At 44.4% G+C, this 27500-nt stretch overlaps 1 protein-coding gene and 2 long non-coding RNA genes across 4 annotated transcripts; 1 reads left to right on the forward strand and 2 right to left on the reverse strand.

Annotated features, from left to right (window-relative positions):
- Positions 1-4718: 4718 nt before the first annotated feature.
- Positions 4719-18801, forward strand: LOC122975443. Of its 2 annotated transcripts, XM_044343892.1 has the most exons (4): positions 4719-4877; positions 17296-17625; positions 18263-18345; positions 18466-18801. In XM_044343892.1, exons 1-4 carry the CDS (start codon positions 4859-4861, stop codon positions 18583-18585), a joined length of 552 nt encoding a protein of 183 aa, XP_044199827.1. In that variant the 5' UTR covers positions 4719-4858; the 3' UTR covers positions 18586-18801. The 2 variants fall into 2 exon arrangements, with proteins under 2 accessions (XP_044199827.1, XP_044199826.1); XM_044343891.1 differs by lacking the exon at positions 4719-4877 and having other exon boundaries at positions 17180-17625.
- Positions 18802-22993: 4192 nt separating this feature from the next.
- LOC122975445 lies at positions 22994-24382 on the reverse strand. The gene is made up of 3 exons (XR_006400669.1): positions 24242-24382; positions 23658-23723; positions 22994-23035 (listed from the first exon to the last, which is right to left on the reverse strand). It is a non-coding gene; the product is annotated as an uncharacterized LOC122975445 (long non-coding RNA).
- Positions 24383-24391: 9 nt separating this feature from the next.
- Positions 24392-25016, reverse strand: LOC122975444. The gene is made up of 3 exons (XR_006400668.1): positions 24907-25016; positions 24693-24808; positions 24392-24434 (listed from the first exon to the last, which is right to left on the reverse strand). It is a non-coding gene; the product is annotated as an uncharacterized LOC122975444 (long non-coding RNA).
- Between the last annotated feature and the right edge of the window lie 2484 nt (positions 25017-27500).

Below are 27500 nucleotides of genomic sequence, written 5' to 3' on the forward strand. Positions count from 1 at the left end.
GCTCACTGCAGCCCTCTAGCGGCCATCAGCAGGGGGCGCTCTGGTCGCCAGCTGCTCACTGCAGCCCTCTAGTGGTCATCGGCAGGGGGCGGGTCGTTCAAGCAGTGCTGCAGACATCATGTTCAGTTGTGGCACATATCATGTTTGTAGTAGAGCTATAGGATGATCATGTTTTCATGTTTCCATTTTGTGTTATTTAGGAAGAAAAATGTGTTTAGTATATTTCTGTCATTTAAAAAATAAAAATGCTGTTTTACTTTCAAAACCACATTGTTGGCTGAGTATCCTGTGGAATAAAGCATTATAGGCTCGTTATAGAATACATCTAGAACAATAATTGTAGAAATAGTCTAATATTAATACAGTAGTAAAAAATGTTTGCTAGAAACTTTAGTACAGCGGTTGCTGTGAGTAGAAAATCAAACCCTGATCTGAGTTGGTTGCTGCTTATTTGCATAAAATTAAACTCTGCTGAACTTCAGCTTGTAGCTCTTGGTGCTGACATCGTGCTGCTCGCTGCTGCCAAGGCATCTGAAGCCCTTCGTCTCCAGCTTTCATTGAAAATGAACCACTGCCAGCTGCTTTTGTTACTTATGAATCTTTGGATGTGAGTGCACAGTAAGCTGTGTTGAAGTTCATTCCAGTAGTAAGGAAACTGGAAACCAGTCTTCCCCAGTTCAGAACTTGTATTAGGAACTTTTAAAGCTAAACTTCTCTCTGATCTGGTGTCATGGTTTTCAGCTCTGAGCTCAACTAAAGATGTTAAATAACTCGGCAAAGAAAGCAAGGCCTTATAAATGAAGACACAGTCTGCTGCTGCCTTCTAGATGCCAGTGACGACCATCCAACCTTTTCATATAACTCCATCATTTTTTATTACTAGTGGAGGCTAGCTAGCTGTGCTTCCCTCCAATCATGCTGCAGCTAACACACTAGCCTCCCAGCTAGCCCCGACTCTCCGTTTGGATCCAACCGGAGGACTGAGCCCCGGTTAGTTATTCAGGTTGGAAGAAGCAGCAGGTCTGTCGGGCAGCTGAGTGAAGTGGAGCCTGCAGAGGAAACACCGGGACCGTCAGGGTGAAACAGTCCAGGAGGAGCTGCTGTGTTCAGCTGCACAGATAGGAAACACCTCGGCTGACAGGATGTACCACTCTGTTGGAAAACATTTTTTCTTCTACTTCTTTTTGGTTTATAACAGCAGGTGGCAACCGGCGTATTAGGTGCATTACTGCCACCGCATGCAGATTACGCTTCATTAAATGCAACAGAAATAGACTTGAAGTGTAAAAAAAGACAGGGGGTCTACATGTCACACTACAAGAGAAAGCAGGAGTAGTAGTAGTTTTGAGTTACAATATACTGTATGTATATGATATTTAATCATTCACATTAACAGTGTAAACAGACCAGTTTGCTGCTCTCTGTCAGCTCAGTGTCAACATGATGATCAGATGTACTGACTTCAGACTAGTGATCAGTTTCTTCAGGATTTTATCAATACTACTACTCTCATCAATACTCCTTATCAGTCCAGTTCTTTATTGATACTGCTTGAAATGAGCAGAACCAAAACCAGATTTTACCATCCAATAATCTCACTCCTTGTTTTCTTCAAGTACTGATAAAAGAACTGACCTTAAAAATATCTCAGGTTTAATACTGGATCCAATTCAGAACCAGGTTTCAGGGGGCATCCCTACCTCAGACCAGCATTAACAATTACAGTTCACTGTAGTCTGAGCTGAGGTCTGATAGCATGAGCTGCTACTGCTGAAAGCAATAATCTGACAGAGGAAAACAGGAGGAGTCTAATTCAGATTAGCTGTAGCTTCATCCATTATTCTCCTGTGAACAGAGTTATGAGGGGGCGTGACTACCTTATAACAGAGAGACGCCTCCTTTTAAAGTTGTACATATTTATTTCTGGTATCATGCATTGCTGTCCACCACAGTGTCGTTCTTCATGTTACCACAAGATGGAGCCTGAGCAAGAAAAGTTCAAATCCTACAAATAGCTTGAAATATTTTCTATAAATAAAGACTTGAGTCAGGTATGAATGTGCTCTCTCTCTTTATCAGTTCTTACTTTCAAATTCAGAAAAAGTTTTATTGATATGAATGTTGCAGGTAAATATTCCCCAAACTAATGATGGTTCTCTCTCTCCAGACTCTGTCAGGCTGGTGAATGGGACTAGTCTGTGTTCAGGCAGACTGGAGGTGAAGTCTGAGCAGTCGTGGTCCTCAGTGTGTGAAGCTGACTTTGACCAGCAGGATGCAGAGGTGGTCTGTAGGGAGCTCGGCTGTGGGGCTCCTTCAGTCCTCCAGGGGGCGCTCTATGAAGAAGTGGAGGCTCCGATGTGGACCAAAGAGTTCCAGTGTGGAGGCCATGAGTCTGCTCTCCTGGACTGTGGAAGATCAGACTCAGCTAGAAGCACCTGCTCACCTGGCAAAGCTGTTGGACTCACCTGCTCAGGTAGAAGAGGAGCTGCAGCTTTGATTTGGCTTCATTTCTGTTCTAATGAAACTCACTTTATTCTTTTACTGATGACTCTCTTGTTTCTGTTCAGAGCCTGTCAGGTTGGTGGGAGTAGCCAGTCGCTGTGCAGGTACACTGGAGGTGAAACAATCAGAGTGGAGACCAGTGGATGGCTCTTACTGGACCCTGAAGGCAGCAGCAGCAGCCTGCAGAGTTCTGGACTGTGGCTCTGCTGTTTCAACAGGAAGCAGAAATGAAGCCTCAGACAGATCTGTATGGAGGATCAATCCTTACTGTGTTCATTCTGGATCTGCACTGAGGGAATGTGCATTATCATATTCCTCTTCCTCCATCGTGGAGCTCACCTGCTCAGGTAAGTCCATCAGTGACATCATCTATGACAGTAATATTTTCCTTCCTACTGGGAAGTTCTACTGGGTTTGTGGTTATGATCGTAACTGAAATCAAACAAAATATTTTTTAAAAATCACAGAAATTATTTTAATAACTAATTAAATCAAATTGTTTTAATAACCTTATAATTACTGATGTGTAATATTTTATGAACTAATAATGACACCTCTCATAAACGGTCGGGCCTGCAGAGAAGGTCCTGAAGGTCCTGACGGACCTCCTCTGGTCGCTGGTTTCCATTGGACTGAACTGTAAACTTATCCAGGACGACGGCATCCTAAAGGGTAGAGAAGTTAGCTTGTTCCTGGAGGCTCATTGCTTCAAACTGAGACAATCTGCAGCTTTAAGCAACCTGCTGTGGTTCACTCACACACCCTGCAGTTCTCCTGAGCAGCTCAGTCACATCCACCTTACAAGCAACAACTACATTACTAATTAATATACTTGTTGCTTGCTGCCTAAACAAACAAGCAACTGTTTGCTAACAAGTTCAATATATCAAGTTGAAAGCTGATGATATGTCAGTGTTGTGTTCACTACTTGTTTCTGATGGAAACTATTGTGCGTGCAGTGTTGTATGAATGTCTTATTAACATGTTGATCAGCTGTTTTCTGTCTGATCTGAAGGCAGCTGAGGATGTTAATCTGTTTCCTCCTCTGCTCTCTGACTCCTCTGTATTACACATGAATGTAGGAGTTCTCTGTGTTGTGTGATCACCTCTCACTGATCAACGTTCATTTATTTCAACCAAAGCCGTTTCTACTCAAACCAAATCTGCATCGACGACCTTTTAACAGCTGTAGAAATCATCATGTTAATAGAGTTGCTGTGTAGTGTTAGTGCCTGTATTCAAAGATCTGTTAGTCCTTTTATAGCAGGTTTTAATCTTGTGCTTTGACTTTTGTTTGTTAGGATGTCCTTTAGTTTACATTTGGATAACAGTTTGTGCTTTTAAAGATATTTTCAGAACAGTAATTCATCTACATACAGGTGGAAGTCAGACTTTACCAGTTTGTTCTGCCTCCTGCTTTAATGTGTTCATGTGTCTCCATCACCTGACGTCTGGGCTGCTTCTATGTGTTTCTCTTTCCCACAATGCTCCCACAAGATGGAGCCTGAGTAAGACAAGTTCAAATCCTACAAATAGCTTGAAATATTTTCTGTAAATAAAGACTTGAGTCAGGTATGAATGTGCTCTCTCTCTTTATCAGTTCTTACTTTCATATTCTAAAAAGCTTTATTGGTATGAATGTTGCAGGTAACTATTCCCCAAACTAATGATGGTTCTCTCTCTCCAGACTCTGTCAGGCTGGTGAATGGGACTAGTCTGTGTTCAGGCAGACTGGAGGTGAAGTCTGAGCAGTCGTGGTCCTCAGTGTGTGAAGCTGACTTTGACCAGCAGGATGCAGAGGTGGTCTGTAGGGAGCTCGGCTGTGGGGCTCCTTCAGTCCTCCAGGGGGCGCTCTATGGAGAAGTGGAGGCTCCGATGTGGACCAAAGAGTTCCAGTGTGGAGGCCATGAGTCTGCTCTCCTGGACTGTGGAAGATCAGACTCAGCTAGAAGCACCTGCTCACCTGGCAAAGCTGTTGGACTCACCTGCTCAGGTAGAAGAGGAGCTGCAGCTTTGATTTGGCTTCATTTCTGTTCTAATGAAACTCACTTTATTCTTTTACTGATGACTCTCTTGTTTCTGTTCAGAGCCACAGAGCATCAGGTTGGTGGGAGGAGCCAGTCGCTGTGCAGGTACACTGGAGGTGAAACAGGGAGAGTGGAGACCAGTGTGGGACTTTTACTGGACCCTGAAGGCAGCAGCAGCAGCCTGCAGAGTTCTGGACTGTGGCTCTGCTGTTTCAACAGGAAGCAGAAATGAATCGTCAGACAGATCTGTATGGTGGATCAGTTCTGACTGTGTTCATTCTGGATCTACACTGAGGGAATGTGCATCATCATCTTCCTCTTCCTCCATCATGGAGCTCACCTGCTCAGGTAAGTCCATCAGTGACATCATCTATGACAGTAATATTTTCCTTCCTCTGTCACAGTGATAGTCAGTGGCAGTAGCGGACTGTGGGGTCTTACATAGAACTCACGTAGACAACAAAATCCATCCTCTGTTCCTTTCTGCAATGCCTGCCTGTGTGAGTCCTGCATGAGTCCTGCGCGAGTCCTGCACGAGTCCTATGTAAGTCCTGCGTCAGTCCTACATGAGTCCTATGTGAGTTCTACGTAAGTCCCACGTGAGTCCTACGTGAGACCTACGTGAGTCCTGCGTGAGTCCTGCGTGAGTCCTACGTGAGACCTGCGTGAGTCCTGCGTGAGTCCTACGTGAGACCTGCGTGAGTCCTGCGTGAGTCCTACGTGAGTCCTGCGTGAGTCCTGCGTGAGTCCTACGTGAGTCCTGCGTGAGTCCTGTGTGAGTCCTGCGTGAGTCCCACTGAGTCCCACGTGAGTCCAATGTGAGTCCTATGTGAGTCCTGCATGAGTCCTGCGTGAGTCCTGCGTGAGGCAGACACATCCAGTTCTAGCTCCAGATACTGGGTTTATGGTTATGATCGTAACTGAAATCAAACAAAATATTTTTTAAAAATCACAGAAATTATTTTAATAACTAATTAAATCAAATTGTTTTTATAACCTTATAATTACTGATGTGTAATATTTTATGAACTAATAATGACACCTCTCATAAACGGTCGGGCCTGCAGAGAAGGTCCTGAAGGTCCTGACGGACCTCCTCTGGTCGCTGGTTTCCATTGGACTGAACTGTAAACTTATCCAGGACGACGGCATCCTAAAGGGTAGAGAAGTTAGCTTGTTCCTGGAGGCTCATTGCTTCAAACTGAGACAATCTGCAGCTTTAAGCAACCTGCTGTGGTTCACTCACACACCCTGCAGTTCTCCTGAGCAGCTCAGTCACATCCACCTTACAAGCAACAACTACATTACTAATTAATATACTTGTTGCTTGCTGCCTAAACAAACAAGCAACTGTTTGCTAACAAGTTCAATATATCAAGTTGAAAGCTGATGATATGTCAGTGTTGTGTTCACTACTTGTTTCTGATGGAAACTATTGTGCGTGCAGTGTTGTATGAATGTCTTATTAACATGTTGATCAGCTGTTTTCTGTCTGATCTGAAGGCAGCTGAGGATGTTAATCTGTTTCCTCCTCTGCTCTCTGACTCCTCTGTATTACACATGAATGTAGGAGTTCTCTGTGTTGTGTGATCACCTCTCACTGATCAACGTTCATTTATTTCAACCAAAGCCGTTTCTACTCAAACCAAATCTGCATCGACGACCTTTTAACAGCTGTAGAAATCATCATGTTAATAGAGTTGCTGTGTAGTGTTAGTGCCTGTATTCAAAGATCTGTTAGTCCTTTTATAGCAGGTTTTAATCTTGTGCTTTGACTTTTGTTTGTTAGGATGTCCTTTAGTTTACATTTGGATAACAGTTTGTGCTTTTAAAGATATTTTCAGAACAGTAATTCATCTACATACAGGTGGAAGTCAGACTTTACCAGTTTGTTCTGCCTCCTGCTTTAATGTGTTCATGTGTCTCCATCACCTGACGTCTGGGCTGCTTCTATGTGTTTCTCTTTCCCACAATGCTCCCACAAGATGGAGCCTGAGTAAGACAAGTTCAAATCCTACAAATAGCTTGAAATATTTTCTGTAAATAAAGACTTGAGTCAGGTATGAATGTGCTCTCTCTCTTTATCAGTTCTTACTTTCATATTCTAAAAAGCTTTATTGGTATGAATGTTGCAGGTAAATATTCCCCAAACTAATGATGGTTCTCTCTCTCCAGACTCTGTCAGGCTGGTGAATGGGACTAGTCTGTGTTCAGGCAGTCTGGAGGTGAAGTCTGAGCAGTCGTGGTCCTCAGTGTGTGAAGCTGACTTTGACCAGCAGGATGCAGAGGTGGTCTGTAGGGAGCTCGGCTGTGGGGCTCCTTCAGTCCTCCAGGGGGCGCTCTATGGAGAAGTGGAGGCTCCGATGTGGACCAAAGAGTTCCAGTGTGGAGGCCATGAGTCTGCTCTCCTGGACTGTGGAAGATCAGACTCAGCTAGAAGCACCTGCTCACCTGGCAAAGCTGTTGGACTCACCTGCTCAGGTAGAAGAGGAGCTGCAGCTTTGATTTGGCTTCATTTCTGTTCTAATGAAACTCACTTTATTCTTTTACTGATGACTCTCTTGTTTCTGTTCAGAGCCACAGAGCGTCAGGTTGGTGGGAGGAGCCAGTCGCTGTGCAGGTACACTGGAGGTGAAACAATCAGAGTGGAGACCAGTGGAGGACTCTTTCTGGACCCTGAAGGCAGCAGCAGCAGCCTGCAGAGATCTGGACTGTGGCTCTGCTGTTTCAACAGGAAGAAGAAATGAAGCCTCAGACAGATCTGTATGGTGGATCTATCCTAACTGTGTTCATTCTGGATCACCACTGAGGGAATGTGCATCATCAGATTCCTCTTCCTCCATCGTGGAGCTCACCTGCTCAGGTAAGTCCATCAGTGACATCATCTATGACAGTAATATTTTCCTTCCTCTGTCACAGTGATAGTCAGTGGCAGTAGCGGACTGTGGGGTCTTACACACACACACACACACACACACACACACACTCACACACAAACACGCACACACACCTCTTCTATACAGAGAAACGCATTATAGCCATAAAGACGCCTTTGTCTTTACTTTTTTACAGTGAGCCGGCATAAAGCCGCCTCCGTGTGAGCTTTTCATAGCGTAGCGGCGTTCTGGATTCAGAGGCGTGACGGAGATCAGACTGATCAGAGCTGTAAACTCTGCCATAAGCAAGTAAAGAGACGTTACTAGGACGAGGGGAGGACATTTCTCTTTGTTTGACAACGTTAAAAGTTAAGTTAGACTTTTCTGTCGGCTTCCCGACTCATTTTAAAAAAGACGAGAGAGAGAGAGAGAGAGAGAGAGAGAGAGAGAGAGCAGCTGTGGTCGAGTGAGCTAGAGAGTGAATGGAGAGAGGGAGCGCTAGTAACGTTAGTGAGGAAGCTGATGAATCAGATCATTAAAACGTTATTTTCTGATTGTTTCACAACGGTTACTTTCCAAAGCACAAACACACCTGCATCCCCGCACACCTCCTCAACCCTGCAGCTGTACGCCGCACCGCCTGATGTGGTCTGAATACGGGCTAAACAACAGCGTCAGCTCCCGGTCCCGCCGTGCCGGCTGTCACACAGAACAGCGAGGCGGATTACAGGCGCAATATTCCCGCTTTGAACGGGCTGTGTAAAAGAGGCTGAAGTGCACTCATCACCAACAACTAACATCTAAACAGTATAAAAACTACATCATTAAGAATAAGTCCATTACAAAATCACCTTCTGACACCTGTTAACAAATGTACTCAAAGCACCGGCTCAACAAGCTGAAACTATGCTAACCTGGTTATTTCTCCCACACATGCATTAGCTAAACTGCCAACCCGGTCTTCCGATGGTAAACGTTCACTCATGTTGCTCAACAAAAAGACAATAAAGGAAAGATTTTCTGAAAGATAGAAATTAGGCCATATTTCTCACAGCAGCAAAGTCCAGCATTACCAACAACAATCTTAATCACCTCTATAGATAATTAATACAGCAGGACTCACCAGTCACTGGAAAACAAAATCCATCCTCCGTTCCTTTCTGCAATGCCTGCCTGCGTGAGTCCTGCATGAGTCCTGCATGAGTCCTGCGTGAGACCTGCGTGAGTCCTGCGTGAGTCCTACGTGAGTCCTACGTGAGTCCTACGTGAGTCCTGCGTGAGTCCTGCGTGAGTCCTACGTGAGTCCTGCGTGAGACCTGCGTGAGTCCTGCGTGAGTCCTACGTGAGTCCTACGTGAGTCCTGCGTGAGTCCTACGTGAGTCCTGCGTGAGACCTGCGTGAGTCCTGCGTGAGTCCTACGTGAGTCCTACGTGAGTCCTACGTGAGTCCTGCGTGAGTCCTGCGTGAGTCCTGCGTGAGTCATACATGAGTTCTATGTAAGTCCTGCGTGAGTCCTACATGAGTCCTGCGTGAGTCCTCGTGAGTCCTCGTGAGTCCTGCGTGAGTCCTACATGAGTTCTATGTAAGTCCTGCGTGAGTCCTGCGTGAGTCCTGTGTGAGTCCTCGTGAGTCCTCGTGAGTCCTGCGTGAGTCCTGCGTGAGTCCTACGTGAGTCCTGCGTGAGTCCTGCGTGAGTCCTGCGTGAGTCCTCGTGAGTCCTCGTGAGACCTGCGTGAGTCCTACATGAGTTCTATGTAAGTCCTGCGTGAGTCCTGCGTGAGTCCTACGTGAGTCCTGCGTGAGTCCTGCGTGAGTCCTGCGTGAGTCCTGCGTGAGTCCAGCGTGAGACCTGCGTGAGTCCAGCGTGAGTCCTGCGTGAGTCCTGCGTGAGTCCTGCGTGAGGCCTGCGTGAGTCCTACCTAAGTCCTGCGTGAGTCCTACCTAAGTCCTGCGTGAGTCCTACGTGAGGCCTGCGTGAGTCCTGCGTGAGTCCTGCGTGAGTCCTACGTGAGTCCTACGTGAGTCCTGCGTGAGTCCTACGTGAGTCCTGCGTGAGACCTGCGTGAGTCCTGCGTGAGTCCTACGTGAGTCCTACGTGAGTCCTACGTGAGTCCTGCGTGAGTCCTACGTGAGTCCTGCGTGAGTCCTGCGTGAGTCCTGCGTGAGTCATACATGAGTTCTATGTAAGTCCTGCGTGAGTCCTACATGAGTCCTGCGTGAGTCCTCGTGAGTCCTCGTGAGTCCTGCGTGAGTCCTACATGAGTTCTATGTAAGTCCTGCGTGAGTCCTGCGTGAGTCCTGTGTGAGTCCTCGTGAGTCCTTGTGAGTCCTGCGTGAGTCCTGCGTGAGTCCTACGTGAGTCCTGCGTGAGTCCTGCGTGAGTCCTCGTGAGTCCTCGTGAGACCTGCGTGAGTCCTACATGAGTTCTATGTAAGTCCTGCGTGAGTCCTGTGTGAGTCCTACGTGAGTCCTGCGTGAGTCCTGCGTGAGTCCTGCGTGAGTCCTGCGTGAGTCCTACGTGAGTCCAGCGTGAGACCTGCGTGAGTCCAGCGTGAGTCCTGCGTGAGTCCTGCGTGAGTCCTGCGTGAGTCCTACATGAGTCCTGCGTGAGTCCTCGTGAGTCCTGCGTGAGTCCTACATGAGTTCTATGTAAGTCCTGCGTGAGTCCTACGTGAGTCCTGCGTGAGTCCTGCGTGAGTCCTACGTGAGTCCAGCGTGAGACCTGCGTGAGTCCAGCGTGAGTCCTGCGTGAGTCCTGCGTGAGTCCTGCGTGAGTCCTACGTGAGTCCTGCGTGAGGCCTGCGTGAGTCCTACCTAAGTCCTGCGTGAGTCCTACCTAAGTCCTGCGTGAGTCCTACCTAAGTCCTGCGTGAGTCCTACGTGAGGCCTGCGTGAGTCCTGTGTGAGTCCTGCGTGAGACCTGCGTGAGTCCAGCGTGAGTCCTGCGTGAGTCCTGCGTGAGTCCTACGTGAGTCCTGCGTGAGGCCTGCGTGAGTCCTACCTAAGTCCTGCGTGAGTCCTACCTAAGTCCTGCGTGAGTCCTACGTGAGGCCTGCGTGAGTCCTGCGTGAGTCCAGCGTGAGTCCTGCGTGAGTCCTGCGTGAGTCCTGCGTGAGGCAGACACATCCAGTTCTAGCTCCAGATACTGGGTTTATGGTTATGATAGTAACTGAAATCAAACAAAATATTTTTTAAAAATCACAGAAATTATTTTAATAACTAATTAAATCAAATTGTTTTAATAACCTTATAATTACTGATGTGTAATATTTTATGAACTAATAATGACACCTCTCATAAACGGTCGGGCCTGCAGAGAAGGTCCTGAAGGTCCTGGCGGACCTCCTCTGGTCGCTGGTTTCCATTGGACTGAACTGTAAACTTATCCAGGACGACGGCATCCTAAAGGGTAGAGAAGTTAGCTTATTCCTGGAGGCTCATTGCTTCAAACTGAGACAATCTGCAGCTTTAAGCAACCTGCTGTGGTTCACTCACACACCCTGCAGTTCTCCTGAGCAGCTCAGTCACATCCACCTTACAAGCAACAACTACATTACTAATTAATATACTTGTTGCTTGCTGCCTGAACAAATAAGCAACTGTTTACTAACAAGTTCAATATATCAAGTTAAAAGCTGATGATATGTCAGTGTTGTGTTCACTACTTGTTTCTGATGGAAACTATTGTGCGTGCAGTGTTGTATGAATGTCTTATTAACATGTTGATCAGCTGTTTTCTGTCTGATCTGAAGGCAGCTGAGGATGTTAATCTGTTTCCTCCTCTGCTCTCTGACTCCTCTGTATTACACATGAATGTAGGAGTTCTCTGTGTTGTGTGATCACCTCTCACTGATCAACGTTCATTTATTTCAACCAAAGCCGTTTCTACTCAAACCAAATCTGCATCGACGACCTTTTAACAGCTGTAGAAATCATCATGTTAATAGAGTTGCTGTGTAGTGTTAGTGCCTGTATTCAAAGATCTGTTAGTCCTTTTATAGCAGGTTTTAATCTTGTGCTTTGACTTTTGTTTGTTAGGATGTCCTTTAGTTTACATTTGGATAACAGTTTGTGCTTTTAAAGATATTTTCAGAACAGTAATTCATCTACATACAGGTGGAAGTCAGACTTTACCAGTTTGTTCTGCCTCCTGCTTTAATGTGTTCATGTGTCTCCATCACCTGACGTCTGGGCTGCTTCTATGTGTTTCTCTTTCCCACAATGCTCCCACAAGATGGAGCCTGAGTAAGACAAGTTCAAATCCTACAAATAGCTTGAAATATTTTCTGTAAATAAAGACTTGAGTCAGGTATGAATGTGCTCTCTCTCTTTATCAGTTCTTACTTTCATATTCTAAAAAGCTTTATTGGTATGAATGTTGCAGGTAACTATTCCCCAAACTAATGATGGTTCTCTCTCTCCAGACTCTGTCAGGCTGGTGAATGGGACTAGTCTGTGTTCAGGCAGACTGGAGGTGAAGTCTGAGCAGTCGTGGTCCTCAGTGTGTGAAGCTGACTTTGACCAGCAGGATGCAGAGGTGGTCTGTAGGGAGCTCGGCTGTGGGGCTCCTTCAGTCCTCCAGGGGGCGCTCTATGGAGAAGTGGAGGCTCCGATGTGGACCAAAGAGTTCCAGTGTGGAGGCCATGAGTCTGCTCTCCTGGACTGTGGAAGATCAGACTCAGCTAGAAGCACCTGCTCACCTGGCAAAGCTGTTGGACTCACCTGCTCAGGTAGAAGAGGAGCTGCAGCTTTGATTTGGCTTCATTTCTGTTCTAATGAAACTCACTTTATTCTTTTACTGATGACTCTCTTGTTTCTGTTCAGAGCCACAGAGCGTCAGGTTGGTGGGAGGAGCCAGTCGCTGTGCAGGTACACTGGAGGTGAAACAATCAGAGTGGAGACCAGTGGATGGCTCTTTCTGGACCCTGAAGGCAGCAGCAGCGGCCTGCAGAGATCTGTACTGTGGCTCTGCTGTTTCAACAGGAAGAAGAAATGAAGCCTCAGACAGATCTGTATGGAGCATCAGTTCTGACTGTGTTCATTCTGGATCACCACTGAGGGAATGTGCATCATCAGATTCCTCTTCCTCCATCGTGAAGCTCACCTGCTCAGGTAAGTCCATCAGTGACATCATCTATGACAGTAATATTTTCCTTCCTCTGTCACAGTGATAGTCAGTGGCAGTAGCGGACTGTGGGGTCTTACACACACACACACACACCTCTTCTATACAGAGAAACACATTATAGATATAAAGACGCCTTTGCCTTTACTTTTTTACAGTGAGTCGGCATAAAGCCGCCTCCGTGTGAGCTTTTCATAGCGTAGCGGCGTTCTGGATTCAGAGGCGTGACGGAGATCAGACTGATCAGAGCTGTAAACTCTGCCATAAGCAAGTAAAGAGACGTTACTAGGACGAGGGGAGGACATTTCTCTTTGTTTGACAACGTTAAAAGTTAAGTTAGACTTTTCTGTCGGCTTCCCGACTCATTTTAAAAAAGACGAGAGAGAGAGAGAGAGAGAGAGAGAGAGAGAGAGCAGCTGTGGTCGAGTGAGCTAGAGAGTGAATGGAGAGAGGGAGCGCTAGTAACGTTAGTGAGGAAGCTGATGAACCAGATCATTAGAATGTTATTTTCTGATTGTTTCACAACGGTTACTTTCCAAAGCACAAACACACCTGCATCCCCGCACACCTCCTCAACCCTGTAGCTGTACGCCGCACCGCCTGATGTGGTCTGAATACGGGCTAAACAACAGCGTCAGCTCCCGGTCCCGCCGTGCCGGCTGTCACACAGAACAGCGAGGCGGATTACAGGCGCAATATTCCCGCTTTGAACGGGCTGTGTAAAAGAGGCTGAAGTGCACTCATCACCAACAACTAACATCTAAACAATATAAAAACTACGTCATTAAGAATAAGTCCATTACAAAATCACCTTCTGACACCTGTTAACAAATGTACTCAAAGCACCGGCTCAACAAGCTGAAACTATGCTAACCTGGTTATTTCTCCCACACATGCATTAGCTAAACTGCCAACCCGGTCTTCCGATGGTAAACGTTCACTCATGTTGCTCAACAAAAAGACAATAAAGGAAAGATTTTCTGAAAGATAGAAATTAGGCCATATTTCTCACAGCAGCAAAGTCCAGCATTACCAACAACAATCTTAATCACCTCTATAGATAATTAATACAGCAGGACTCACCAGTCACTGGAAAACAAAATCCATCTTCCGTTCCTTTCTGCAATGCCTGCCTGCGTGAGTCCTACGTGAGTCCTGCGTGAGACCTGCGTGAGTCCTGCGTGAGTCCTACGTGAGTCCTGCGTGAGTCCTACGTGAGTCCTACGTGAGTCCTGCGTGAGTCCTACGTGAGTCCTGCGTGAGACCTGCGTGAGTCCTGCGTGAGTCCTACGTGAGTCCTGCGTGAGTCCTACGTGAGTCCTACGTGAGTCCTACGTGAGTCCTGCGTGAGTCCTACGTGAGTCCTACGTGAGTCCTGCGTGAGTCCTGCGTGAGGCAGACACATCCAGTTCTAGCTCCAGATACTGGGTTTATGGTTATGATAGTGACTGAAATCAAACTAAATATTTTTTAAAAATCACAAATTATTTTAATAACTAATTAAATAAAATTGTTTCAATAACCTTATAATTTCTGATGTGTAATATTTTATGAAGTAATAATGACACCTCTCATAAATGGTCGGGCCTGCAGAGAAGGTCCTGAAGGTCCTGACGGACCTCCTCTGGTCGCTGGTTTCCATTGGACTGAACTGTAAACTTATCCAGGACGACGGCATCCTAAAGGGTAGAGAAGTTAGCTTGTTCCTGGAGGCTCATTGCTTCAAACTGAGACAATCTACAGCTTTAAGCAACCAATTCTTCAATCAGTTCTTTACTTTCTCCTTGTTTTTCTTTCAACACCATTAACGTTACATCCTGTGATTCTTCATCACTTCTGTCTCGTCTCTCCTGATTCCTTCACTCAGTCTGGAAATGTAAAAAGCTTCCTCTTAAGAGTCTGACAGAGCATGAAGCAGAACTTTAACTTGTACGGTGTTAATTACAGTAATTGTTGACAAACGACACACAGTGTGAATACATCAGCAGTCAAGCTATCAAACTATCAGCTGCATTAACATTACTGTAATCTAAATGTTGGTACGGGCAGCAGTGCGTTCGGTTATTAGCAATAATTCATAAATATCATAGATAATTATGAATTATGAAAATAAGATATTGTTAACCTTAATCAATAATTCGGGGACCAACTGTTGGATCTGTGAGGAACACAGTTGATTATTTGCAATACTTATCAATTATCAAGGATAATTAACTAATTATGACCCTAAATAATAGAATTATTAATATGAATTAACAAATATGGGGCACCACCCGGAAAACGGGACCAATAACCAAACAAGGTAGTCTCATAAAAGGAGTTCACCTAGAATGTTAATATCTGAGAGATATCAACGTTCAAGGATGAACAAAGAAGGGTGAATTCGAGCTCTGACTCCTTCAATCAGCCACTTTTCACAATATTACACACAATAATGACAGAAGAACTTCTCTTTTAAGATATAACAGTGTTTATTAAACTTAGCAAAATTAACGAAGTTAACAAATGCTTCACTCAATAAACAACTATTCTAAAATCTAATCCTACCAAAACAAAACACCAACAGCTATGTACAGGGTTGGACACATGCAGGGGAATGCATGTGTATGCGTGTGTGTGTGTGTGTGTGTGTGTGTGTGTGTGTGTGTCAAGATGGCGACGGAGCCTGACGTGATGACGTCGTCGGTCTGCGACGCGGACGTGACTATGGGAGGAAGTCACGTCGCGCGAGAACCGGATGGCGGAAGTATGGCGGTGTCTTGGTTAGACAGAAGCAAGACGGCGCCGCCTGGTGGACGGCGTCTCGCACTCACGTTGTCCGACGTTATCTGACCATCAGATGTGCAAAAGATGTCGGTGCGTGTATGTGTGTGTGCGCGCGTGTGTATGTTAGTCAGAAGAGAGAGGGAAGAGGAAGAGAAGCAGTTCCTTTGTCCACAGAGAGCGTGTGTACGGACGGCAGTCTGTGACGCACGTTGTCTGGTTTCTGACCGACAAAGCAACTTACTTTCTCCCTCACAATGGCACAAACACAGCAGTAGTCCCGAGCGTGACAAACACAAAACAGTCTAGCGTGGTGAACACAACTAAACAGGCAGCAAACTTAAAATACTCCTCAGAGTAAACAGAGAGAAATGAACGCGGTCCGTCAACAGCACAACAAACAATAGCAATAAAGCTAAAAGCTAAATGCTAAACAACAGCAACTGATGCTGATAAGAACACACAATTAACACTGCCTCTGCCCAGACTTATGCCTCTTACTTGGTCGCTTCAGAAAGCGAGCTGGGTTTGTGTGTAGTCCGTCTTTATGTCCATCTTTGTCCTGGCCTGGGATGCAGATGGTGGCCGTTCTCGCACGGTCGGCGAAAAGCACGGCAGCTGGCTCTCGGCGGCGTGGCGGAGAGAACAGCAGAGTCGACTCGGTGAAGAAGCGTTACTTCCTTCTTGATGGAATTTGAGGACGCTGGTTGCAGCAGCGGTCTCTCTCGGATCCGGGAATGTGTTCGGGTGAACACGGGCGAAGTCTCGTCTCTTCCGGCGAGGGGAGTCTTCGATGAGGGGAAACACGTGCGTGGGGTACCCCCTTTAGTCAGCTGATTCACAGAGGAACAGGAGTTACCCCTAGCTCAGTCACATGGGAAAGGCGTGTGCTTCAGGGCACGTTCAGTTTTTAAAGGGGTGGTGATGTCATGGCTGCGTCATCAGGACGCTCCGCTGTGCAGGAGCGTCTCCGCCAATGAGACCGTATGTTGACTGTTCCCTGCTGAGGTGTGAAAATCGCAAAGCATCCTTGGAAATGGATTTTGCAATGGACTCCCATTGTCTGTAAGCAGCATTTTGGCGCTATTCCTTTGTCTCGGGGGAAACAAAGGAACAAGCACCTCATGGTCAGGCCTCACAGGTTACATGTAGGCCTTCTTTGTGTGACCTTGTGGTTTGAGGCCCAACATAAAGCAGCAGCAGATAAACTGGACGCTTAAACAACACTAATGTCAATTTATAAAACTTCTGCTTCACTGAAGAGTTTTTCTAGCTACTTACTTTGTTGTCTTTTGTCTGACAGATTATTATTTGATGCTGCACATGTCAGTTAATGTCATATATGATCCTCTGAACTCTGATTCATTCGTCTGTCTCATGAAAGCGGCTCCAGTCTGCCTGCTAGCTTCAGCACGGAGGGTTCGTTTGTTTTAACACCAGCGCAGCAGGAGTGGGTGGTGGTTTGTTGGTCCGTGTTAACAGTAACAGACGTCTCCGTGTCTCATAAAAGGACACAATGTTCCAACAGAAAACAAAACAAGCGCTCCTAGAAGCTCCAACAGAAAATGTGGTAGGAAGCCAGTCTGAGCTAACAGCTGTAAAGTGATGGAAAGTTTGCTTAAACACTGTTTCAGAATTTGAGAGGTGGGTAAACGGCGTTTACGTACGTTTAGCCTCCACTACAGCCCTGCTTGTAAGACAAAGAGCTCTCAGATTAAAAACTGCTTTTTGATCTATACACACATTTTATTTTAGCCATTGTGAGCTTAAATAACGTTTGTATTTTAGATCGGCACAAAAGGATGTTTGGTGTTAATTTATATTTGAGGAGAGAAGAAGTACGTTGATGCAACGGGGCCCTCTAGTGGTCACAGGGGTCGTACACACATGAGTAGTCTGTGTGTAGCAAGAAAAGGCCTTAATTTGAACAAAGAAATGAGGAGAAAACAACATTCAGCTTCTCACAGAGGAAGAAGGATTCATCATCTCTCTGTGTTTACAGACCTGCTGCTTCAGCCAATCATCTCTGTGTCTTCTACCATGGACGGGGTCTCCGAGGCCCAGCAGCAGGGGTTTCAGGTGCGTCGGGGCTCCGACTTCACCATCAGCTGCTCCGTCCAGCCTCAGTACCCAGGAGGCTCCTTCCAGCTCACCTTCACCTCCTCCAACACGGCACACAACTACACCCAGCCGGCTGTCAATCACTCTGCTGACTTCCTGTTTCCTGCTGCAGACCCCGCCCACCAAGGAAGCTACAGCTGTGTTTATGGCGTCTATGTTTTTGATCATAACTTCTTCTCTGAGAGCCGTCTGCTGTCTCTCACTGTCACAGGTAAGCTGAAGCAGAGTGTGAAGCTCAGTGGAACTGAGACGTCACACTGACTTTGTTTCCATGTTTGTAAAACATGATAAAAAGTCATCAGGCAGCAGGACCGACCCAGCGACCTACAGAGAGCTGAGGCAGAATCTGATGAAGGAACTGTAAACTGTTTCCTTCCCGGCTTCTTTAATGTCATTGAACCATAACAACTGTGTTGTAGTGAAAAGTAAAAGACAGCAAACGAGTCAGTGAAGCCAGATAAGCACTATAATGATAATAAACAGGACTTTACATGATGAGCTGAATGTCATCAGGAGAACTCAGAGCTTCACCAGGATCACATTTGATTTAACTGCATGTAAAGATGTTGATTGTTAACAATCAGTTGAATCATTTCAACCAGACAGGAGCTTTAAGGAGACAATCAGCAGACTTTCATTCATTCTTTCAAACCGGCTGTAAACACATGAGTTGTTTTTGTCCAACATCATCAGCATACAGAGGAGATCAGATGAACTTATAATCAACAAGCTGCTTCACACTTCAGTGATTTTAGGAGATTTAACGTCACTAAAGTTTCTGTTTGATGGGAGCTGTTGTTCTCATGATGTCATGTGATCTAATGTGATGACTGAATGTGTCTCGTCAGATCCAACAGTTCATATCATCAGACTGGTCGTCCTGCCGGTGACTCTGCTGTTGGTCGTCACTGTCGTCGTTTTCATCCTGAAGGTACTGAACACATGTTTGTTGTTTAGAGGACTGGTTGAAATGAAGCACTCAGCCTGTTTATATTGAACTGAAGAGAGGAGTGATGCAGTAACTTAGATCTGTGTTGTCATGTCTCTCCAGGCCAGCAGGGGGCAGAAGTCAGACCCACAGGAGAACATTGAGCTGGATTCTTATAACCTCGGTGTTTCCAGAGCTGAAGGAGAGCCGGCTGAAGAGGAAGGAGCTCAGGGAGCAGAGTAGGACCTCCAAGGAGTCACAAACCACCGAAGAAGAAAATCATCTTTGGTTTCATCTCTCCTCTCAGTCTCAGCCAGGTTTTTGCAGCCCAGTACGGCGAGGAATGACGTCCATACTGGTCGATTCCACAGCTTCTGATTTACATCCAGCACCAACGCTCAGTGCCACAACAGGAAGTAGTGAGACCTTTATTAAGACCAGTAGAAGAAGAGCAGAGAGGAGATCAGATTGGACCATTTGTAACATAATTATCTGTATATAGTTATATTTTATCATCATTAACTTCTCTCATGTGAACAGCTGTAACTGTTTTTTACAGTTAGTCACAAACAATATTTTTTATGAATCCAGAGTTTTATGGTCTCATCTGGATAAATGTTGAGTCAACAAATCATTTAAAAATCCATCCAGTTGTTTGATGAGTTTATATCTTTTTTCTTCACTGTCTTTTATATACTATAAACTACTTATTCAGCTGAAATGTGTTATTGCTTCTTTTAAGAATATTTGCTTTTTGAGTTAAAGTAACTGAGTAAAAGAAAAAGAGTGAAATCAAATGTTTTATCTTTGTTTTGCTGTTTTTATGAAAAAAATCTGATGTTTGACAGAATTTAAAGCACATGTGTTTCTGCTGAATGTTCACTCATTTATTGTATGTGACAGTTTCATGCTAATAAATCAGTTTCTAATGTATCAATAACACTTTTACACTTTGTTTTATTTTGAATGTCAGACCCCCAAATATAATTAGCATTTTCATGATATTCTGGTCAGTTTAGTGCACCTCTCCCTCTCTACACTGAAAATCAAATAATACAATTATTGTTTGATTTGTGACAATAAAAGAAAAAGACAGAAACAAAGTGTTAAACTGCACTTATAAGGACACAATCAGATGTGCTGATGTGACTGTTGGTGCTGCAGTTTGACTTCCAGCTCAGCTGATACAACACATGACACCTGTGTGATGTCACTGATGTCAGGTGAGTCCATCATGAGAGAATCCAGAGCGAAACACACAGGAGACAAAGTGAACACATCAGCTTTCTGCTCGGCTTCTCATTTACTGTCAGCGTGCAGCAGATAATGATTCACATCAGGGTTTCAAACCTCCACCAAACGCTCTGTTGAAAGCAGTTAGTTTGACTTTAAAGTGTGTTTAGTTGCAGCAGCAGACTGAAGGAAACATCTTAACCAGCAGAGTGTGAAGAGAAAACCAACCAAAACCTTCTCACACAGTGACGTTCTCTCCTTCTGCAGCCAACAACATCCAAAGCAACTTGAGACAGTTTGACTTTCTGTGTCCTCTTTGTTCATTTGTATTATTTTGTTAGAAGTGTCGGCCAGGTCTCTCTCCTCACATTTAACATTTGTCACTCAGGTTTTGTTTGTTTTGTGGTTTTTTTAAATGTTTAAGTCAAACCTCAGAAAAATATGCACATAAAGCAGAATGTACAGTCTTTGTACCTTCATCTCAATGGATTTCCTGTTCTGAAGCACAGGGTTTATATAGAATACAGAATGTAGAAATAGAATTTATTTAAAAAAGGCTCGAAATTCTTTCATTTTTTTATTTGCAAGTTTCATTTTTCTTGATAAGGTGTCTCCTGTAGGGTTAATATAAACCCTAATCCTTCAACATTACTAACAACAGCTACAATATTAACAGTTCAGTTATACGTCGGCTGGGTCTATAAATAAGCACAGACAGTGGTCTGCCTACAGTATGCTTAGCAATCTCCCAACTATTTTATTAAACTTAACAGCCTCCCGTGTAATTTGTCAAACTCTAAACTTTTCCAACTTCAACATGAATTAGCTGCAAAATGATCGCAAGTCCTCTGTTAATATATCAAATCCACTAATCTGTCAACAGCAGCCTCGTCCAAAAACTATAGACTTCAGATCATTTATCATCTTTGATGAACCTGACAAAGAAGATTATGTCATTTTTAAACAGTACTTTGCCTTAAACATCACCACAATACCTGCTAGTTTTCCCTTTAGCAAGGTGCATGAAGTCCCGCTGCAGAGAATGACTGACATCCTCACTGACGACCTGCATGATGAGACGACAGATTACATTTTCATTTTGACCCCATAACAGCGTGTTGACATGTAAATATAAATGCAACAGACAGGGGGTGCTGTTTCACTTACTGCATTTGAATACTGTCCACCGTACAGCAGGTTACGTCTTTAAAGATGAAAGTTCAAATGCTGTTTTCATTTTCAAGTTGAAGAAAAATGCATTTTAATTTTAAGGTAAATATTGATGCATAAAATGAAAATCAGGTTACATTGTTTATATTGCATTTTAATTTTCAAATTTGAACAACATTTGAATATTGTCCACAGTACAGCAAGTACGACTTTGAAAAATTAAATGTCAAACGACTTTTCCATTTTCATTTTAATACAGTTTCAGAGGGAAATATTGTACTTTCTACTCCACTACATTTATTTGACAGCTTTAGTTACTTTTCAGATGAAGATTTGACACAATGGATAATATAACAAGCTTTTAAAATACAACACATTGTTAAAGATGAAACCAGTGGTTTCCAACCTTTTTGGCTTTTGACGTCTTACAAAAAGCAGTGTGTAGTCGGGGTCACATTTCACATGTCTATGAGTTGTTAACAGCTCCACCAAATAGTGATTTTTCCCTCTAAACTTCTCACATGCTTTCATTTCAATAAATGTTCAAATGATCCAATATTTCAGCAAAAATCAAAGATTAGAGAAAAAGTCCAAAAACTGAAAACAGATTTGTGTATCAGAACTTTGTTTTTTCTTCTTTCCTCTCCCATTAATCATCTCACCACCCCTCAGATTTATCTGCTGACCCTTTGGAGGGGCCCCACTCCTAGGTTGGGAACCACTGGACAGATTTACACATGTTTGTGTGTGTGTGTGCGTGCGTGTTGGAGTGCGTGTGTGCGAGTGCGTGTGTGTATGGAAGCACCAAAGATCTCAGCTATCATGAGGAAAAGTGCTGCTTGCTTTTATTTCCAGAGAGACGTGGGGTGCATCTTTATTCGCCGGCCGCCGTCTGACTTCAACAAATAAAATACAACCCACTGTCTCACACGTGACGTTGAGCGAACACAAAGTGCTCCAAGCAGCTGGATGAACACTGATGAGTTTAGCGTGGTAAACACAACCAAACAAAGCAGTAAACAACAGTAACTACAACAACAACTCATCTCTGCGCAGCCTCTCGTGTGGCTTTAGGAAGCCAGCAGGGTGTGTTTCAGTCTGTCTTTCGGGTCCGGCTCGGTCCCTCTGGTCCCTCTGGTCCCTCTGGTCCCTCTGGTCCCTCTGGTCCCTCTGGTGGCGGGTTCATGGCAGCTGATCCTCGGTGGAGTTGCAGGAAAACAGTGGAGTCGATTCACTTAAAGGCAAGTGAGGCATATAGGTTATCCTTCATCCTTCATCTGCGTTGGGTTGCACAGCGGTTTTCTTCAGATCTGGTAATGTGCTCTACTCGTCCAGCAAGGTTGAGATTGTGCCGCTTGGTTGCAGTTAAGTACGTACAGGAGTTACTTCCTTTCATTAGCTGTGCGAACAACTGGAAGCACAGTTTGGGAGCGTCACCAGTGTTTATACTCTGTGACATCACGGCTGGGAGGGAAATCCCCATGTGTTTCCTGCTGGTCTCGTCCAACTGGAGCCGAGAATTTGACTCTGCCTGGTTTCACACTTATGTGAGTTTAGCAAAGAATGATGGGAGTTGGAGTCCATTTGGACTCCTTTTATTCGACTTGGTGCCTTTCTTTGCTATCAGACTTTGTGACTGTGTGCAGGCCTGCTTTGTCTCATGCACATGAAGTATGAGGCCCAACATTTACCTTCATTTCCTGGAGAATTAACTTAACCCCCTAACCCCCAACCCCAACCCTCCTGTCAACTTCCAGTCAAAACTGGTTTGCTACTGAAAGAAATCTGACATCAATAAACATTCAATAGAAATGAAGTCACCTGTTCAACATCTTTGGTGCAGTCAGATTCCCAGGCTGCATGGTGAGGATGTGCTTCAGTTGAAACCTTGTGTAGAGAAAGGGATAAAATATCATTAAATAACCATTAAGGTACAACAAGACTGTAACTGCTGATATGTAGTGAGTTAACAACACAATTATCTCTACAGGAAAATGATAAGGTCTCAAGTATACTGTATGTAAACAAAAAAAACATTTGTTCAGCCTTTCACATAAATCAACAGTCAGTACAGCACTGTGACATACATTTAGACACAAAAGACTGTACTTACTGATACCCTGAGAGCTAACAATACAGTTATATACTGAGGAAATGACAGATGAAATGGTCATGTAGTGTAATGATGATAGTGAGGTTTTAAAACTTACCTGATTAATGTTGTCTGAGCAATATTCAAGCATCACAAGTGTCGTCTGGACATGACAGGAGATTCTCTCTCACCCAAAAGCTATATGAAAACATACAATAGTGAAATTAAAATAGATTTTTACACACACACACATAAGTGTTAAATTAATTGCTCAGTTATACTTTGTACTACAGCTAAAATTTGTGGAAAGAGATCATTTCAGTGTCTCTACAGCAAAATCCATGTCCTTACTCTTGTAATTTTATTTTCATGGCATTCCATATGAATTGGTATTTTGTTGGTGGCACTGTCAATTAAATACAATAAACCACTTCCATACAGCAATGATGGAAAAACTGCTATGCATCTAATGTTACATAGAAATACTGATACTACTAAATACTTAACAGTGCACATATAGAGACCTCAGAGTGTCTAAAACTGACCAGAACATACACACTGAGGACTGTGTATCTATAACACTTAGCTCTTAAAATACATTTCTCAATAATGTCACTGACAGTGTCCAAATACACGGTCCTCAGAGTGTCTATACCTGACCATTGTAGACACACTGAGGACTGTGTATCTGTAACACTTAGACCTTAAAACACATTTCTCAATGAGTATCAATACCCTCCTGTCAACTTCCAGTCAAAACGGTTTTGCTACTGAAAAAAAATCTGATGTCATTATCAACATTCAATGGAAATGAAGTCACCTGTTTAACATCTTTGGTGCAGTCAGATGCCCAGGCTGCATGGTGAGGATGTGCTTCAGTTGAAACCTTGTGTACAGAAAGGTAAAAATATCATTAAATAACCAGTAAGACACAATAAGACTGTACCTGTTGATACGTAGTGAGTTAACAACACAATTATCTATACAGGAGAATGATAGGAGTAAACTATTCTGGTTTCACACGTGTGAGTTGAGCAAAGAATGATGGGAGTTGGAGTCCATTTGGACTCCTTTTATTCGACTTGGTGCCTTTCTTTGTTATCAGACTTTGTGACTGTGTGCAGGCCTGCTTTGTCTCATGCACATGAAGTATGAGGCCCAACATTTACCTTCATTTCCTGGAGAATTAACTTAACCCCCTAACTCCCTAAGTCACCCAAAAAGTCCCCAATTACTAGGGAAACTCAAGTTCATGTAAAAATACTTGGTGACTGACCAAAGCTCTATTCATTATTACTCTACACGGTGCACCTGTTTTGTTTATTTTGTGAAAATACTGTGAAGTTACGGTAGACTCAAACAGCAACTTGTTAACTCTTTGTGAAAATGAAGTTCTGTCTATACCTTTAATCTCCATGGCCAGTCCAAATCTCCATAGTTGTAGGTTATCTCTTCCCCTGGCCTGATGTCCTTGATTGCAAATAAACAGAGATGAGGCTTTCTATCCACAGTGATGATCCTCATTCTGCTGTTTGGGCTCACATGATCATCATTGACGAGTCTCCCTAGAGAGTCGTCCTCTCTGGCTGCATCAATACTGAAATTACAAAAAATTCTGATTACAAAATGTAAAAGTATAATGACAGAAGCACACTATACTGAATGAATAAATAAATCACCACCACCTCTACTACTATTATTACTACTACTACTACTACCACTACCAAGTTAGTACAAAATGGCAGAGTTTGTTTTTCTGGGTGAAATTAAACTTACAAAAAAATACTGTAAATTAAGTATGACAACACATGTACCATAGTTTTTTCCCATTGTGGAGAAATTCAAACATGAAAACCTTCAGGGCATCGTGGTACAGTCTTAGCCTGTTTTCATGTTCCTGTTTGATTTCCAATCGATATTCAATAAGAAAGTCTCCCTTCTGAAAGTGGCGGCAACTGAACACTCCTCGACCTAACGAAGAACAGAAGATGTGTCAGAAATATGAAGAGATTAAAGCAATAATTAAAAGTATACCTGTGCTAAAGAATTTTTAACAAATGGCAACTCACCTTTAAATGAATTAATATATTTTATATTGAATCCATCCTTGTCCTTGCCCAAGGATGAAAAATATGCTGCCTCTTCTTTAGGTTTAATCTTCACTCTCTGTGGCCTCATTGCTGACATCTCATGTTAAAGATGATGATGACTTCAGTAAAGATATAGAAAAAAATCTGATCAGTTTACCTATCATAGTTTGTTAACAACTTACTGCAGACCTATTTTACAGTTGACTTTCAGTCTTTTAAGTGTCTGTGTAGGAAATGTGCCAAACAAATAGATATGCTATACAAATAAATTTGCCTTGTCTTACTAGTAAGCCATATGTCAGACTCGGGGAAGCAGGAGTGGACCCAAACGCAGAGGCCGCAATGCAGATATGATGAAAAAACTCTCCTTTAATTGTGGATGGCCATGAACAGTCAAACAGAGCAGAACAGAACTAGTAGATGCAACAACACAAAATGATCCAACAAGGACTGAACAGAAAACCAGAACTTAAAAAGAAACTGAACTAACAAGGAGATGAGGTGCAGGTGGGGAGATGGGTGGAGAACTCGAGAGGGGAGTGAACATACAGGGAGCTGATTGGCTGAGGACACACAGGGAGCGGGGCAGGGCTGACGAGGCTAACACAGGGCAGGTGTGGGGAAAACAGAGCAGGGCAGGACTAACGAGTCCAAATGCAGGGCAGGTGTGGAGGAGCACATGAACACACAAGGGAAACAGAACAAAAACCCAGAAAACAAACTCAATGCCATCTACACTAACCCATCCAAAACCAACCACAAACACAAACCCAAGCACACAACCCAACAAACCAATGACGCAGTCCTCCAAAACCCACCACCCAACCCATACAAGAAAACCCCCATGAACCGAAGGACCAAACAGAAGTGCAAAACCAGGAGACCCCAAAGAACACAACACAAGACCAAAAAACACCCAAAGTCCAGGCAAGATGTGACACCATACTGGTGAACAAGCACATAGTTTTGAACCTAGACTAAATTAAGTCAAGGGTCAAAGTGTAAATGCCCTGAAAAGGCAGTATATGTGTCAAAGATGTGTGGACACAAACTTTCCTCTGGTCATGTATTATAATGACTGAGCACTACACAACTACATAACATTACAATCAATACTGTACATACATAGTATACTAGTTCTGTACATACTAGTACAGGTGTCACAAGACAGCTCTCCTAAATGTTTGCAGTATTGTGTAACAAACACTAATAAACTTTACTGAAATGCTTATATTAAACAGGATAATATATATATACATATATATTTGTGTGTGTGTGTATTCATGGATTATTGTTATGGATTATTATTACCATGGATTCATAATTCACAAACCAAAGTGTGATAACTTCGCTCATGTCTAGTACTGATAGCACTACCTCATAATGTACAACCTACAACACTACCAGTACACTGAATTAATAACAAAGACATTTCAGCAAACATACAACATACATAAATTTACAGGATAGTCTGCAAACTACATCGCCAGTCGAGTGATTTTCCCCACATCACTTACTTAGTCCAAAGACGACACTGCAATTAGCATAACATGACGTTAGCATTGTTAGCTTATTCGCCGTCAGTTAGCATAACATTAGTTAGTTAGCCAAAAGGCCCCTCTGTGAGGAGAAAGATTTAGGGCATGTATCGCAGGCAAACCCCGTGGTGGTACCCGCTCCGGATCGGGTTGCCCCACACTTTGCTGCGTGGCACGTCGCTCGGTGTGGGGTCTTATAAGTACTGGCACACTTACTGTAGATGAAGAGAATCGCCCTTGGTTTGTGTGCTTTCCTTAGGTGAGTCTGGTGAGCCCTCACCGAGCCCAGACTGGCAGCACACAGCCTGCACGGTTGGACTAGCCATGACACCCGGAGGCCCACCATGACTGTCGATGGAAGTCCCTTGCTAGCCCACTTGGGCTTCCATCCCTTCTCCATGCTCAGGAAGATCATACCTGCTCTTTTCCCAGCCAGGAAAAGAGTCCTTCTCACTCCAGATGGTACCTTCTTCTTTCTCTTAGGAGTTCCAGCCGGGCTCTCCTCCTTCCTCTGTCTGAGTAGTAGCCTGCTCCTGACTACTATTCCGCTCCCCATGTCCACACTGCCTGGAGCCACCCCTACTCCAGCATCACGTGCCGTCGGCCAACGAGCACATTCCCGCCTCAGGGTTGACCACATCTTTCTTTACGCAGTTGAGGTGCACTGAGGACAGTCCACCCCTAACCCAGTTGCCAGTCACGCCAGGAGCAGGGGGCCCCGTCCCTCCCTGAGGGGAGAGAGGGCGCAGCAAGCACTTTGTCCACGGCCCCAGGAAGCGGCGAGGTCCGGGCGAGGGGCGCTGTAAAGCTTGCGGCCAAAGCTGCGAGCCACATTCGTTCCGAGCCTTTCCAAGCCAACCCAGAGCCGGTCGCGGCGCACCACCGCAGAGGAAATGCGCCCGGCGGGGGCCAGCCAGCACCGGGGAGAGGTCCCATGAGGGGATCCTCCCACACCGTGCGGCCGTCCCTAACCCGCCGAGTTGAATTCCCCGGGCAGATTGCGCAGACCCCACCCATTTACCTCTCAACAGTTTC

This window comes from Thunnus albacares, chromosome 23, assembly GCF_914725855.1.
Source record: "Thunnus albacares chromosome 23, fThuAlb1.1, whole genome shotgun sequence".
NCBI classification, from domain to species: Eukaryota; Metazoa; Chordata; class Actinopteri; order Scombriformes; family Scombridae; genus Thunnus; species Thunnus albacares.

What these genes read in the sequence shown, in the direction of transcription:
- LOC122975443 (XM_044343891.1), top strand. Translation starts at nt 17,181, where the DNA reads ATGAGTAGTCTGTGTGTAGCAAGAAAAGGCCTTAATTTGAACAAAGAA. An exon ending in GCTGTCTCTCACTGTCACAG is followed by an intron (nt 17,626 to 18,262) that starts GTAAGCTGAAGC and finishes GTGTCTCGTCAG; the next exon opens with ATCCAACAGTTCATATCATC. An exon ending in TCGTCGTTTTCATCCTGAAG is followed by an intron (nt 18,346 to 18,465) that starts GTACTGAACACA and finishes ATGTCTCTCCAG; the next exon opens with GCCAGCAGGGGGCAGAAGTC.